At 42.8% G+C, this 13553-nt stretch overlaps 1 protein-coding gene across 1 annotated transcript in view; it reads left to right on the plus strand.

Annotated features, from left to right (window-relative positions):
- Positions 1-13259, plus strand: part of LOC141069338 (pendrin-like) — a 195878-nt gene extending 182619 nt beyond the window's left edge. The window contains exons 15-20 of the mRNA XM_073558816.1: positions 4116-4211; positions 6716-6955; positions 7038-7092; positions 10973-11118; positions 11291-11374; positions 11695-13259. Of these exons, the coding sequence (XP_073414917.1) occupies positions 4116-4211; positions 6716-6955; positions 7038-7092; positions 10973-11118; positions 11291-11374; positions 11695-11718 (645 nt within the window). The 3' untranslated portion in view covers positions 11719-13259. The remainder of the gene's footprint in view (positions 1-4115; positions 4212-6715; positions 6956-7037; positions 7093-10972; positions 11119-11290; positions 11375-11694) is intronic.
- The last annotated feature ends 294 nt before the right edge of the window (positions 13260-13553 follow it).

Consider the following 13553-nt stretch of genomic DNA (forward strand, 5'->3'; position numbering starts at 1 on the left):
AGACCCTGTATTGGTTGAAGGTAACATGGAATATGAGGTAGAGAAAGTACTGGATTCCCGTCTGGCTAGACGGAGACTCCAGTATTTGGTTAAGTGGAAGGGTTATGGTCAGGAGGATAATTCCTGGGTCTCTGCCTCTGATATTCATGCCAAAAGATTGGTGCGTGCCTTTCATCGGGCTCACCCTGATCGCCCTGGTGGCGTGGTTGAGGGTTCGGTGACCCCTCCTCAAGGGGGAGGTACTGTTGTGAGTTCATTTTCCCCTTCACTACTGAGGCCCGAGGAAGTCCCTCTTCTGGTGAAGAAAGGTAGTGAGCCTGATTGTCAAACACCTGGGGCTGATGATGATGACTGGCTGAGTGGAGTTAATGACTGGATATAAGGCTGCCGACGCCCTTCTGGCCTGCGGGTGATTTCTCTGTGGACTTCTAGGAAACCAGTCTGATTCCTGCTCATCTAAAGCTAAGATTTCTGCTTTGCCTTTTTGCATTAGTGTTTTGTTTTCCTTGCTTTTCTGGATTCTGCCATTCCCTGCTGGGGTTAGCTGAATCTCCTTTTGCCTGTTGCTCTGTCTTCAGAATATTCCTGAGTACTGACATAGCTTTTTGAAGCCTAGAGTCTTCAGGGCCTTTTTTACTGTCAGTTATTTTCATAGGGTTTTTCGCGGATTGCAGACAGCAGCCTTCCTGTCCTTTCCTATCTAAGCTAGCGTGGGCCCCATCTTTGCTCAGTCTATCTTTCTGTCTGTGTTTTGTTCTTTCTTCTTGCTTCACCGTCATTATATGTGGGGGGCTGCCTTTTACTTTGGGTCTGCTCTGGGGCAGTTTAGATTTCCCTTTCTGTCTTTAGGCTATGTAGTCCTCCGGCTGTGATCGAGGGGCCTAGGGCATCGTAGGAGCCCCCCACGGCTACTGCTAGTTGTGTTGATAGGTTCAGGGGTCTGCAATCCGATAGCTGCCAACTTCTCTGGTTTTCTGGACTTAGCTAGCATTACTATTTTTGCCTCCTACGGTGACTCAATCATAACAGTAGCCTATATCAATTGTCAAGGGGCACACGAAGACCATCAGCCATGGCAGATATCGCAGGGATTCTGGAATGGGCTCTTCACCCAGAAGTGTTTAGGCAGATCTGGCAGCAATGGGGTACACTGGATGTAGATCTATTGGCATCCAGTCTAAATCATAAAGTACTAAAATTTGTGACAGGGTCTTGGGATCCCCAGGTGATTTCAGTCAATGCCTTGGCAATTTCTTGGACCCAGTTCACTTTGCCTTACCTCTTTCCACTTCTACCGTTTTTACCCAAAGATCAGTGCAGAGGGTGTTCCAGTCCTTCTAATTTCTCAGATTGGCCTTGGAGGACCTAACATTCAGATGTGATCAATCTCTTGTCGGATGTCCCAAGGACTCTTCCGGACCGCCCAGACCTTCTATCCCAGAGATCAGTCTTCCTTACGAATTTATTTTTAAAAGGATAAAACTTTTCTACATGGGGTGGCAAATGTTAAGCCACACTATCAGGCCCCTTTGGATCCTTGGGACCTGAATCTTGTTTTGGAGACTCTTGAGTCTCTGCCTTTTGAGCCAGAGAGAATTCTGCGCTTTTTCTTTCTTACAAGCTATCTTTCCTTATAGCCATTACTGTTCTTAGGAAGGTGTGATGAGACAGCATTTATTCATAATTATGCCGTAAATATTTTCCAGTAGGTCAGGAGACATAAGCCATTGTTCATATGAGCCTGAACGTTGACTCTTGAATTGATGTTTGTTGAATTGTTGAAGGACTGCCGTTTACCTATTATATCAGCTCCTACATTTTATTTTGCTGCTATCCATGGAGGACAGGGACGCAGAGTAATTGAACAATCAATGTTTGCTAATATGTTGATTACCCATTGTATAAGTCCATGCAGCTTGATGACGTGCAAACATTGATAGACAAACTATGCAAATTGATTGAATACTCAAACAGTGAGAGTTAACCCCTTCTCACTGACCTGTGGATGATGGCCTGAAGGACAGACGTGGGTATAAAAAGGGGCCCCTATCCTTCTGAAGAGAGACTTTTCAGAACAGCAGCCAGGCACCATTTCTCCAACCAGAAGAATACAGATTTGATCCACTGCCCATCACTGAGCCTATGAAGATGTTTGAAGCACCCAGGTTGGGACAATTGGGCCACGTACCTCAATGGACTGTCTGTTTCCTAAGCTTGTCATTACCTCCTATCTGTGGGTGCCCGCCAAAAGCGGAGTGCCACTGGTGGGGTAGTTGGCCTGGAAGTAACGAAGACGCAGCTTCTCTAATCCCGTCGAAACAGCAGAAAGTTGATACTCTGTAATTTGCACCATTTTATGTACTTGCTGGGACTATACTATGAGTTATTGTCTGTTGGTGGCTCAATAAAGTATTGCCACATTGTTTCACCTTCATCATGTGTTGTCTGAGTAGTGTTCTGCCCATGGGAAAGGAGTGTAGGAATTCAGAGGGATGACTCCTGGTCCATGTGGTCTTTCTAAAGACAGTCAAGCTAGTGGAAGAGAGCACCACTGACCCTTGTGTCTCCACAGAGGGTCTTGGAGGTTGCAGCTCTCTCTTGTCAAACCCATTACCTTATTCTTCATCAAGATAAAGCAGTGTTGAGGACGGTTCTATCTTTTCTTCTGAAAGTAGCTTTGAGTTTTCACTTTAATGAACATATTGTTTTAACTTCCTTTTGTCTGGCACCATCTCATTCTAGGAAGAAGGCTCTGCAAAGCTTGGACGTTGTAGCTGTGCACAGCCATAAGATATTATTTATCGGCTACTGTTTCATTTAGATATTCTGATTCTTTATTTGTTATACCACAGGGCCCTCATAAGTGTCAAGCTGCTTCTAAAGCTTATATTGTCCAGGCATATAAGGCTAAGGCCAGGGTGGCTCCATTCACTCTTTGCGAACAGTGGGAGCTTCCTGGGCAGTTTGTCATCAGGCATCGGCTTTGCAGCTTTGTAAAGCAGCTACTTGGGCATTGGTTCATTCTTTTTCTATGTTTTACAGGGTGCACACTTTTGCCTCGGTAGATGCAACCCTTGGTAGGAAGATACTGCAGGCGGCAGTAGCCCTGACTTCATGGTGGAAGGCCAGGTGGTAACGGTATGAGGTTTAATTCTATCCCACCCTAGGGACAGCTTTACTAGATCCCATGGTTCTGTGTCACCCAATAAGAAGAACGAGAAAAATAGATTTTTTACTTATCGTAAAATCTACCTCTCGGAGTACTCATTGGGGGACACAGCTCCTTCCCTTGATTGCCTGGTTGGCAAGATGTTTCATCTTGCCTTAATTCTTTTCTTTTCTCCTCATGCTGTTTTCTCACAGAACTTAGGAAGCCTGCTCCAGCATTGCAATAATTACAATAATAGTGTTAGCCTCCTGTTGGAAGCAGAATATCCCATGGTTCTTTGTCCTTCAATGAAGACTATGAGAAACAGAATTTATGGTAAGTAAAAAAGCTATTTTTTACAAACGTCTGATTTTTTCATCACTAATATAATAAAAACAAACTTGACATGTTTGGTATCGCCATAATCATATTGACGAGCAATGTTCCTTAAAAACAATTCTCAAAAAACAATGTCAGAATTGCATTTTTTTCACAATTCCACTACACTTGGAATTTTTTTGCTCTTTTTTCAGTGTGCTGTGTGATAAAATGTATGGTGTCATTTAAAAGTACAATTCATCTCACAAAAAACAAGCTCACATATGCTTATGTGGACAGAAAAATAAAAGTTATGGTTCTGGGAAGAAGGGGAGGAAAAAAAAATGAAAACGCAAAAACAGATATTGGCTGCGTTGAGAAGGGGATAAATGAGCTTTGGCCCAGAGAAGATAGCAGTGTTTCTAGATTGTGGTGTTATATATGGTTTCTTCTTTGCAGTATGGAGTTTTAACTTACATCTGCAGATTTTACATTGTCAGTATTTCAATTTATGCTGCAGCAATTCCACAGCGGAATATGCAGTATTTGGACAAGATTTTTCCATTGCGGATTCAGTGCAGATTTGTCCCATGTGACCATTCCCTGTCAAAGATATTCAATTTCTTACTAAATGTTTCTCTCTTTAAAGGTTGGATTTGATTCTGTCAAAGTTTTTACGAAAAGGACAAAAGCCTTGGGAAAGATCCATAAACTTATAAAGAAAGGAAAGCTAACAACAACAAAGGTGAGTTTGCAATTCAAGTTTTCCTACTCAATGGCAACCAGTCAGATAACAGCTCACATTTCTCCAAAGCTATGAGGAAGTACTCTACTTTTGAAACTGTAATTATTTCTGCTCGGTTGACTGGTAGTGAGACTCCTGTTAAATGGCTCCCATATGTGTTTATCTGCATATTCACTATATTAGCACCTTTAGGAGCAGAAACATAGATATAATTGTGCCCAATGCTATTGCTATGTACACTGATCAGTCATACAATTAAAAGGAACCTATCATGTTGAAAATGATGCCTGATCTTCAGCTCCTCCTGCCTGATCAGATTGATATGCATTTTTATGGAAACATTTGTGTGCATGAGTCTAGGGGGCGGTCCTATTCATTGATTAGAAGTTTTCCCTTTATTACTGTGCATGCAGAGCTAGATGTCAATCACTGAGTAGGAAAACCCACTGGAACTACGGTATATGTATGATAACACCAGGGATTTCAATGAATAAAGTTCTACGAGTTCTACTTAATCTTTTCCAAAAGATGTATAATCATTGTGCTCCTCTACACCATGCTGTCCGCAGATCGGACTGCACGTACAACATGACAGGTTCCCTTTAAAGGTGAAGTGGGTCTAGACATGTATAGACAGGCATCATAGCACAGGGTTCCCCAACTCCTGTCCTCAAGGCGCACCAACAGATCATGTTTTCAGGATTTCCTTTGTATTGCACAGGTGAAGCAATTATCACCTGAGCAATACTAAGGAAATCCTGAAAACATGATCTGTTGGTGGGCCTTGAGGATTGGAGTTGGGGAACCCTGTCATAGCAGACATATTGCGGCAGCACTCTCTTTCAGAAGTAAGCAAAGTCCAAAAGACAAAGGAACCAACTTGGAAACAGTATAGATCACAAAAGTAGTTGATAGAGTCCAAAATAGGGGATATTCCAATCAAGTCATCTTTTATTCTGTTGTATACAAAGAACTTGCACACGGTAGAATAAAAGATGTCTTGATTGGAATATCACCATTTTGGACATTGTCTGCTACTTTTGTGATGCATAGAGAGACACGTCACTGTTGCAGCTTCAGTATTAAAACATTGGACTTCTGTGGCAGGGGGATATGAGTAAATATAGATTATTTCTTATTTGATAACATTGCCTGATTTTACTCAAATCAATATATATAAAGCTGAGTGTACGTATATGTGTATGTATCAAGGCACGCCCACTCCACATAGCCCCACCCACTGGCGGATGGAGCGCAAGGTTGCAAAGGGAAAGTCTGGGATGCGGGTAGAGAGCGGAGCTGTGAGGAAGAGAGTGGGACATGGTTGGAGAACGGGGCTGAGGAGGTATAGAGCGGGATGGCATGTGGAGAGCGGAGCTGTGGAGGGAGAAAGCGGGGCTGTAGAGGGAGAGAGGGATAAGGATGGAGAGAGGGACTGCGGAGGGATAGAACGGGATGGCACATGGAGAGCGGGGCTGCAGAGGGAGAGAGCGGGATGGCGGGTGGAGAGTGGGGCTGTCGAAAGCGAGAGCGTGATGGCAGGTGGAGAGTGGGGCTGTAAGGAAGAGAGCGGGACACTGGTGGAGAGCTGGGCTGCTGAGGGAGAGAGCAGGCCAGCCAGTGGAGACAGGGGCTGCGGAGGAAGAGTGAGACGCCCAGTGGAGAGCGGGGCTGCAGAGAGAGAGAGCGGAACGGTCAGTGGAGAGTGGGGCTGCAGAAGGAAGAAAGTGGGATGGACAGTGGAGACAGGGGCTGCTGAGGGAGAGAGCAGGGCTGTGGAGGGAGAATTCGGGACGGTGATTGGAGAGTGGGGCTACGGAAGGAGAGAAGCGTGACGGTGGATGGAGAGCTGGTCTGTGGAGGAAGACAGCGGGGCTGCGGAGGGAGAAGTGGGGCAGCGGAGCGAAAGCGGGGCTGCTGAGGGAGAGAGCGGGACGACCAGTGGAGACAGGGGCTGCGGAAGGAGAGAGCGGGACATTGGATGGAGAGTGGGGCTGCTGAGGGAGAATGCGGGACGGCGGGTGGAGAGCTGGGCTTTGGAGGGATTGAGCGGGACGGTGCATGAACGGCGCTGTGGAGGGAGAGAGCGGGACGGCGAGTGGAGAGCGGGGTTGCAGACAGAGAGAGCGGGACGGTATAGATCCCCTGTGGCTTATACTACTATATTATATATCCCCTGTGGATGATACTACTATACTATATATTCCCTGTGGCTGATACTACTATACTATATATCCCCTGTGGCTTAAAATGTTTTTATGTGCAATATAATCATTATAATTTGTTATAACTAACCACAGTTAGTTACTATGACCTAGCAACGCCGGGCTCTTCAGCTAGTTTATTATAAACTCCAAAGCAAGATGTCTGGTTTTAATTTTATTTATAGCAAATGATGACCACTAGGTTAAACATATTTGGTAAAGAAAAAGGTATTTTTGAATATGGGATGGTGCATATTTTAATCAACAAGTCACATAGATCAATTTCTATGTCTTTTTCAGAATGGTGTAATCAGTCCAGTGGGTATAGACAACCTTGGATATGAATCAGAAGATGACCTGGAGGATCCTCAACGACTTGAGAATGATGGCATTCAAACAAAACAAATTGAGATCCAAGTAGACTGGAACTCAGAACTGCCCGTTAAAGTCTCTGTTCCAAAAGTGTCCATCCACAGCATTATTTTAGATTTTAGTCAGATAACTTTTCTAGATGTGGTGGCTGTGAAAGTTCTAAAACTGGTAATTTCACATTATTTGTAACATTTCATGCAAATTGCTTTATGTAAAGTGACCTCCTCAAGCTATGTATTTTCTCCCACAGATATTTAAGGAATTTAAGAGAATTGATGTAGATCCTTACTTTGCTGCTTGTGATGGTAAGTAGCAACAGCAGTTTTACTTCTTTTCAAATGTTTTTTTTTCTCAAATAAACCAGGATTAGACAACCCCTTTAAGTAGTACAGAGTACTTTGAGTTCTTTAAGCATACATAATAAGTAAAAAAAATGCCTTGTTATCTACGCAATACTGGACAACAAGCTAATGAATCATGTAGGTGACCATTAACATTGACTTGGTACTCTGAGTCAAAGTATTTTTTCTGAGAAATCCAGATATATCAAAAGTATAAGGTATCATCTATAAGGTATGAATAATTTCCTAGCGTTCCTGTTCTCTCACCACTATTCTCATAGAGGCCATGTTGAGGTTCATCTTGTCATTTCTGACCAAGAGATGCCATCAGAACAAGAAACTAATTCAAAGTGTTCGTTAACAAAGAATAGTAAATTAACCATAATAAATGGCTGAATTATCCTACGATGGAAGTCAGAAACCTATGATGAACAATCACGGTGACAAATCTAAAGGTGGTAGCACTTGGAGAAGGTAAATGTATCAATATGGCAGCAGTAGTAAGGGGCAGGCTGGGTGGGGTGGCAGAGAGGCAAATACCCCCGGGCCGCTCCCTTAGCAGCTGTACAGGGCCGGCTACACAGCAAATTGTTCGCATTTGTGTACGCTGCACTGTGACTCGGCCAGCAGCAGAAACAGCCGCCCGCATCACAGTCCTATCACGCCGGGGCTGGGAGCTGTGCACGGCCGTCTAACCTTGACGGCTGCGCAGCTCCCACTCCCTCCATGTTCCCTCTACTTCCGGGTCAGGTGTCGGGCGAGTGCGATGACGTCATCGCGCGCCAACATGTTACGGACACTGGAAGCAGAGAGGCGCTGCTGGGGAGCGACTGTGAGGTAAGTATGAAAAACTTTCTTTCTCTTTATAAAATGAGGTCAATGGGTGAGGGGGTGAGGGTAACTGCAAGTGATGAAGTGGGGGGGTGTAAGGGAGACTGCACGTGATGGAGTTTGGGGGATAAAGGAGACTGCACATGATGGAGTGGGGGGTAAGTGGGGCTGCACATGATGAAGTGGGGGGAGTGGGGCTGTACATGATGGAGTGGGGCTCCACATGATGAAGTGGGGCTGCAAATGATGCAGTGGGGGGGTAAGTGGGGCTCCACATGATGAAGTGGGGGGAGTGGGGCTGCACATGATGGAGTGGGGCTGCACATGATAACGTGGGGTGTAGGGGATTGTACATGATAAAGGGGGAGTGGGGCTGCACATGAAGTGGGGGGGAGTAAGGGGGATTGCACACGATGGAGTGGGGCTGCACATGACAAAGTGGGGGGTAAGGGGGACTGCACATGATGAAGTGGGGGGTAAGGGGGACTGCATATGATGAAGTGGGAGAGTAAGGGGGATTACACATGATGGAGTGGGGGAGTAGGGCTGCACATGATGAAGTGGGTGGTAAGGGGGACTGCACATGATGAAGGGGAGTGGGGCTGCACAATAAAGGGGGGTAAGGGGGACTGCACATGATGAAGGGGTAAGCAGGACTGCACATGAAGTGGGGGTAAGGGGGACTCCACATGATGATGTGGGGGTAAGGGTGACTGCACATGATGAATGAGGTGTAAGGGGGACTGCACATGATGAAGGGGGAGTTGGGCTGCACAATAAAGTGGGGGGGTAAGGGTGACTGCACATGATGAAGTGTAAATAAAGTCTGCGGAGCCTCATTTAAGAGTCTCAAACACGGGACTAGCCAGATCTTCCTCCAGGGAAGGACCCAGCTGAGGGGTGGCTCCTTTCGGAAACCACCATTACCACCATATTAAGTGGCCCTTTAAGTCAATATCCAGCTCTTTACGAGTTTACAGATATGACAAGGGAAGGTTGGGTCTGTCGAGGTAGCTATTTTGGGAGGGCTAAATTAACCCTTCACGGTTGATCCAGTGATTTCCAAATTATTCCACAGTGTTGCTAGCAACTCAAATGACCACACGGAGACTGGGGTCTCTGTACGGGAGGATCGAGGCAGATCACTAAGCCCCTTTATTTTAGTCACATCTTTTATAATCTTTTGCTTAATTATGCAATGTTCTCAAGTACCAATAGCATCATTTCACTTTGTAAGCCAATAATATTGCAAGAAAACTGGAAACTACATATATGTCCGTATCCAAATAGAAAGTAGTATAATGGCATATTCTTCAGAGTTTTACCCCCCCGCCTCCCTTATCTTTGCACCTGATGGGAACAGTCTGGTTTCATGACAGCCCATGCCAATTACAAAAATTTATCTTACAGCAACAAAAACGGAAAACAGAAACCTTCAGAGAATGGACAAAACGAAACTTCAGCTCTGATTTTAGTATTAACCCTTCACAGGTCCTTCCCTGGAGGAAGATCTGGCTAGTCCCATGTTTGAGACTCTTAAATGAGGCTCCACGGACTTTATTTGCATATTCGTATTTCCCAGGGAGCATTGCACCTAGGATTTCACTGTGATTGAGCGCCTTTGCCGGCTGCCGCAGTGTTTTCTTTGACTGGTCTCCCTGAGGTCAGTGATTGTTTCGACATGATGAAGTGTGTCTGAGGGAGGACTGCACATAATGAAATGGAAGGGGGATAGGGGGCTGCAAATGATGTCGGGGCACTGCAGATGGGGTGATAGGGGACTGCAATGGATGAAGTAAGAGGACTTAAAATTAAAGTGGGGGGACTACAATTGATGAAGTGGGGGAGAGGACGGGGGAATGCAAATGATGAATTCAGTGTGACGTAGCACAGTAATTTTTGTGTAAATCATGTTTTATTGAATGAAAGAAGTGAATAAACAATGTAGGAATGGAATCATGTCTTCTAATGATAACATGACCCAGTATAGTCTTGAGACAAGTAGAACAACAATAAGTAGTTACATAGTTAATACTGACAAATTATCAAATTACCCCTTCGGCATAATGGCACTTGTTAATAGAAATATCAGTACAACCAGAAGAAGATATACATAGTCATAATGACAACTAGATTATGCACAGTAATAAAATAAAAATAAAATAAAAAAAAGAAAATTGAAGTATAAAGAGCATATTTTATAAAGGTGAAACGATAGCGAAAGAGAAGAGAGGGGAAGGCAGAAGAGGAAAAAGGGAATAGGGACAGCAAGTAGTTTAAAAGGGGAAGAGGATGAGATATCTGAATCCCCCCCTTGAGTCCTTCCGGGTCCCCCATTTTGGAATGCAAGAAGGAGGATGAAGAAGTTTGTAGATCCGTATCAGACTTTTAGACAGGTTGAGTCGGATGCCCATTGTCTGACCCAGAGAGTATCCAAATGTAAATGCTTACAGCGCTGGGAGCTCACTGATCGTTGGTCTGCTGCCACACGCAGCGATGCGCGCTGGCCAGAGGGAGACCAACGATCAAGAAATGACCCAGGACATTCCTGAACGATCAGCGATACCCAGCGGGGGGCCAGTCACTGATGCATGTCACACACAGCGATATCGCAGGTGAGATCGCTGATGCGTCACAAAATCAGTGATCTCGATAGCAATCTCGCTGTGTGTGACGGGGCCTTAAGCTTGATTCTGCTCCCATATCTCTGGAGTAAGCTTGGTTCTGCTCCCATATCTATGCAGCAAGCTCCTTACTGTTCCCATATCTAGTACCAGCCTCTCTGCTACTTTAATGCAATGGCCAGAGATAAGTAGGGGAAAAGAGGGTCACCACATTGCCTTGTGATTGCCCCCAGGCTGAAAAGTGCCAGCCAGCCCCTGGCAGTAGTCCATAGAAATATTCTCTGTTTTGTATGTAATACATTAATAAAGGTTTAACTCCACAAATTAAATGCCACGGTCCTCTGAGAACCCTGGTCATTGGGAAATAATCATATCTTTCTTTTACTCAGATAATATGTTTAAGAAACTGGAGGTCTGCAATTTCTTTGATGACACCATCAAGCCTGATATCTTTTTCCTCACGGTTCATGATGCTGTCTTGCACATAGAAAATACACAACAATTTAGAAATGGAAATGATCCTCTACTAGAGAAGGTATGAAAAACGAAGACTGGAGAACCTGTTAATTTTAACTCTTTATGTTGGAAATATTCAACATAACATATAAAAAAGTCCCACTGATGTAGCTTGCCATGTAAAAACTGCTTGTCAATGTTCGGCATAATTAACACGTAAATAATAAATATGTGTATTTTTTCTTTTGTAGATTTCCCTTATGAAGGAATCAAAAACTCCCATCGACGATCTGATTATCGATCCAGCATACCACGGTCTTCAAGAACCAGACGAGGTGAGAAGACACTTACATGATATTTTTTTAAATAAAGTCAAGCAAACATAACATAGGTATTTAAATGATCAATGTTAATCATCTATTTAGGATTTTAACATATGTTACTAAAAGTAATGCCTCCACCATAGCTTCCTAAATTGCAATACCTACACCTTCAGCAAAGCACTGCCGATAACTGAAGATCATGTCTTAATGACGTGTTCACAATGGTCCAATATGCAGCAGATTTTCCATTCTGGTGTCTCTTAATATGTTCAGAATTTGTATGAGCTCTGAAGTCAATGTTATTGGACTGATGGATTATATTTCCTTGGCAGGCAATGAGAGCACTGGCATTCTGAAGAAAACGAAGATTGTTGCTATTAATGCAACTTTTATCTGGACTCTACAGTTATTAGTACGTTTTCAAATTTTATCAACAGACCGTCATTGTAAGCCCCACCTATCCAGAAAGTCGTGAGAGTCTCACTCCACAAATCTGGGCAGACCTATCAATTGTGACTTGGGAAACTCACAGAAAGGGCTGGCGCAAATCCAAACAAATATGTGTCTTCAGTAGCCATAAGGCTACTTTTTAAAAGGAATTCAATTGCGGTACTCACTAATTGTAGGTGTATAAATCTTTTTGGAAGCCCGTAACTAAGACACATAATAGAAATAAATAGCCCATGGCCAATTGCAGCTTCACGCCATCCATGATACTTCATCAGGGACTGAGAATGCGTCATAAAAGACAAGGAAACATCCGTAGACCATATGCCGCAATTGAATTTTAAGAAGATATATCTAAGACTCTTCTATTTTTTTTGTGCACCACCGAAGTATAATTAGTTGATCACTTGGATGTATAATCTTGTTGTGAGGTTAAGCTGCTAGATGAGCAGTGTTGACATCGTTCACTTTTGGATTGTACACCTAACGCTACAGTACATGTATAACAGCAGAAAAAAGATGGTGTGTGAGGATTTACGATATATACCAAATATTGAACCAATAATTCTTTATTGAAAATTACATAAAGCCTGCTGATTAAGGTTAAAAACAATTCAAACCTATCATGAGTTACTGATAATAACCAGTAGGATTTAATCTGATTGTGGACCATTAGCAATAATTGTCAAGAACCCCAGCTATAACCCATATATCCTATAAAGAATATCAAGATAGACAAAATAAATATTACTATGCACTCTACTGATGTTCAACAGTAGAAGGTGATAGTAGAATTGGTAAAAACCATACAGAATAACCAGTGAATACAGCAATAAAAAACTGCTAGATAAACATATATAAAGGAATACAATATAAGGAGCAGAAAACCTATAGAAAAGGTGTATTGTTGAAGTAATGGGATGACATGGGATGGGGAAAATCAGCAAAGTGAACCAACATGTATCACCACAAATTCTCCTGAGGAAGCCACAGTTTTTCACCATCCATTTGATATGTTTACCTAACACTTTTTGCACAGTATCGCTATATACACTTGTTGTTCTGAATGATTATCACTACTATTACTATTACCTTGTTCTGCTGAGCATTAGAAAGTTCTATGCCATTTTGGCGAATATATTATTTATGTATTTATTTTGCCTATTTTGATATTCACTATAGCATAGGGGATATTCTTGACTTTGAGCGATTTTAGTTAGATACAGAACAGTTGTTAGGTTGCCACCCCATTCGATAATGGCTTGTGGCACATTTTAAGACAATATTTTCACATTTGTCAGCTTCATGCAATTTTTAGTAAAGATTTATTTGTATTTGTTAAATTTTAGAAGTCTGTTTTCAATTTTTACATATTGTCACTTTTGTCATGCTATTTTCTTAACATACAGTGTCTTGAAAAAGTTTTCATACCTCATGAACTTTTTCACATTTTGTCACATTACACCCCAAATTTTATTAGTATTTTATGTGATATACCAATACAAAATAGCAATTATTTGTGAAGTGTAAAGGATATAATACATGTTTTTCTAATTATTTCAAAAATATAAATCTTAAATTGTGACTTGCATGTCTCTTGAGCCCCCTGTAGTATGATATCCCTAAATAAAATCCTGAGTGACCAACTACCTTCAGAATTCACTAGAGGAGTCATAATTAGTGAACTGAGTCCACCTGTGTGTAATTTATTCTCAGTATAACTACAGCTGTTATGTGAAGGCCT

Source organism: Dendrobates tinctorius, unplaced genomic scaffold (assembly GCF_039654945.1).
Source record: "Dendrobates tinctorius isolate UK_male_01 unplaced genomic scaffold, ASM3965494v1 ptg000258l, whole genome shotgun sequence".
In the NCBI taxonomy this organism is placed as follows: domain Eukaryota; kingdom Metazoa; phylum Chordata; class Amphibia; order Anura; family Dendrobatidae; genus Dendrobates; species Dendrobates tinctorius.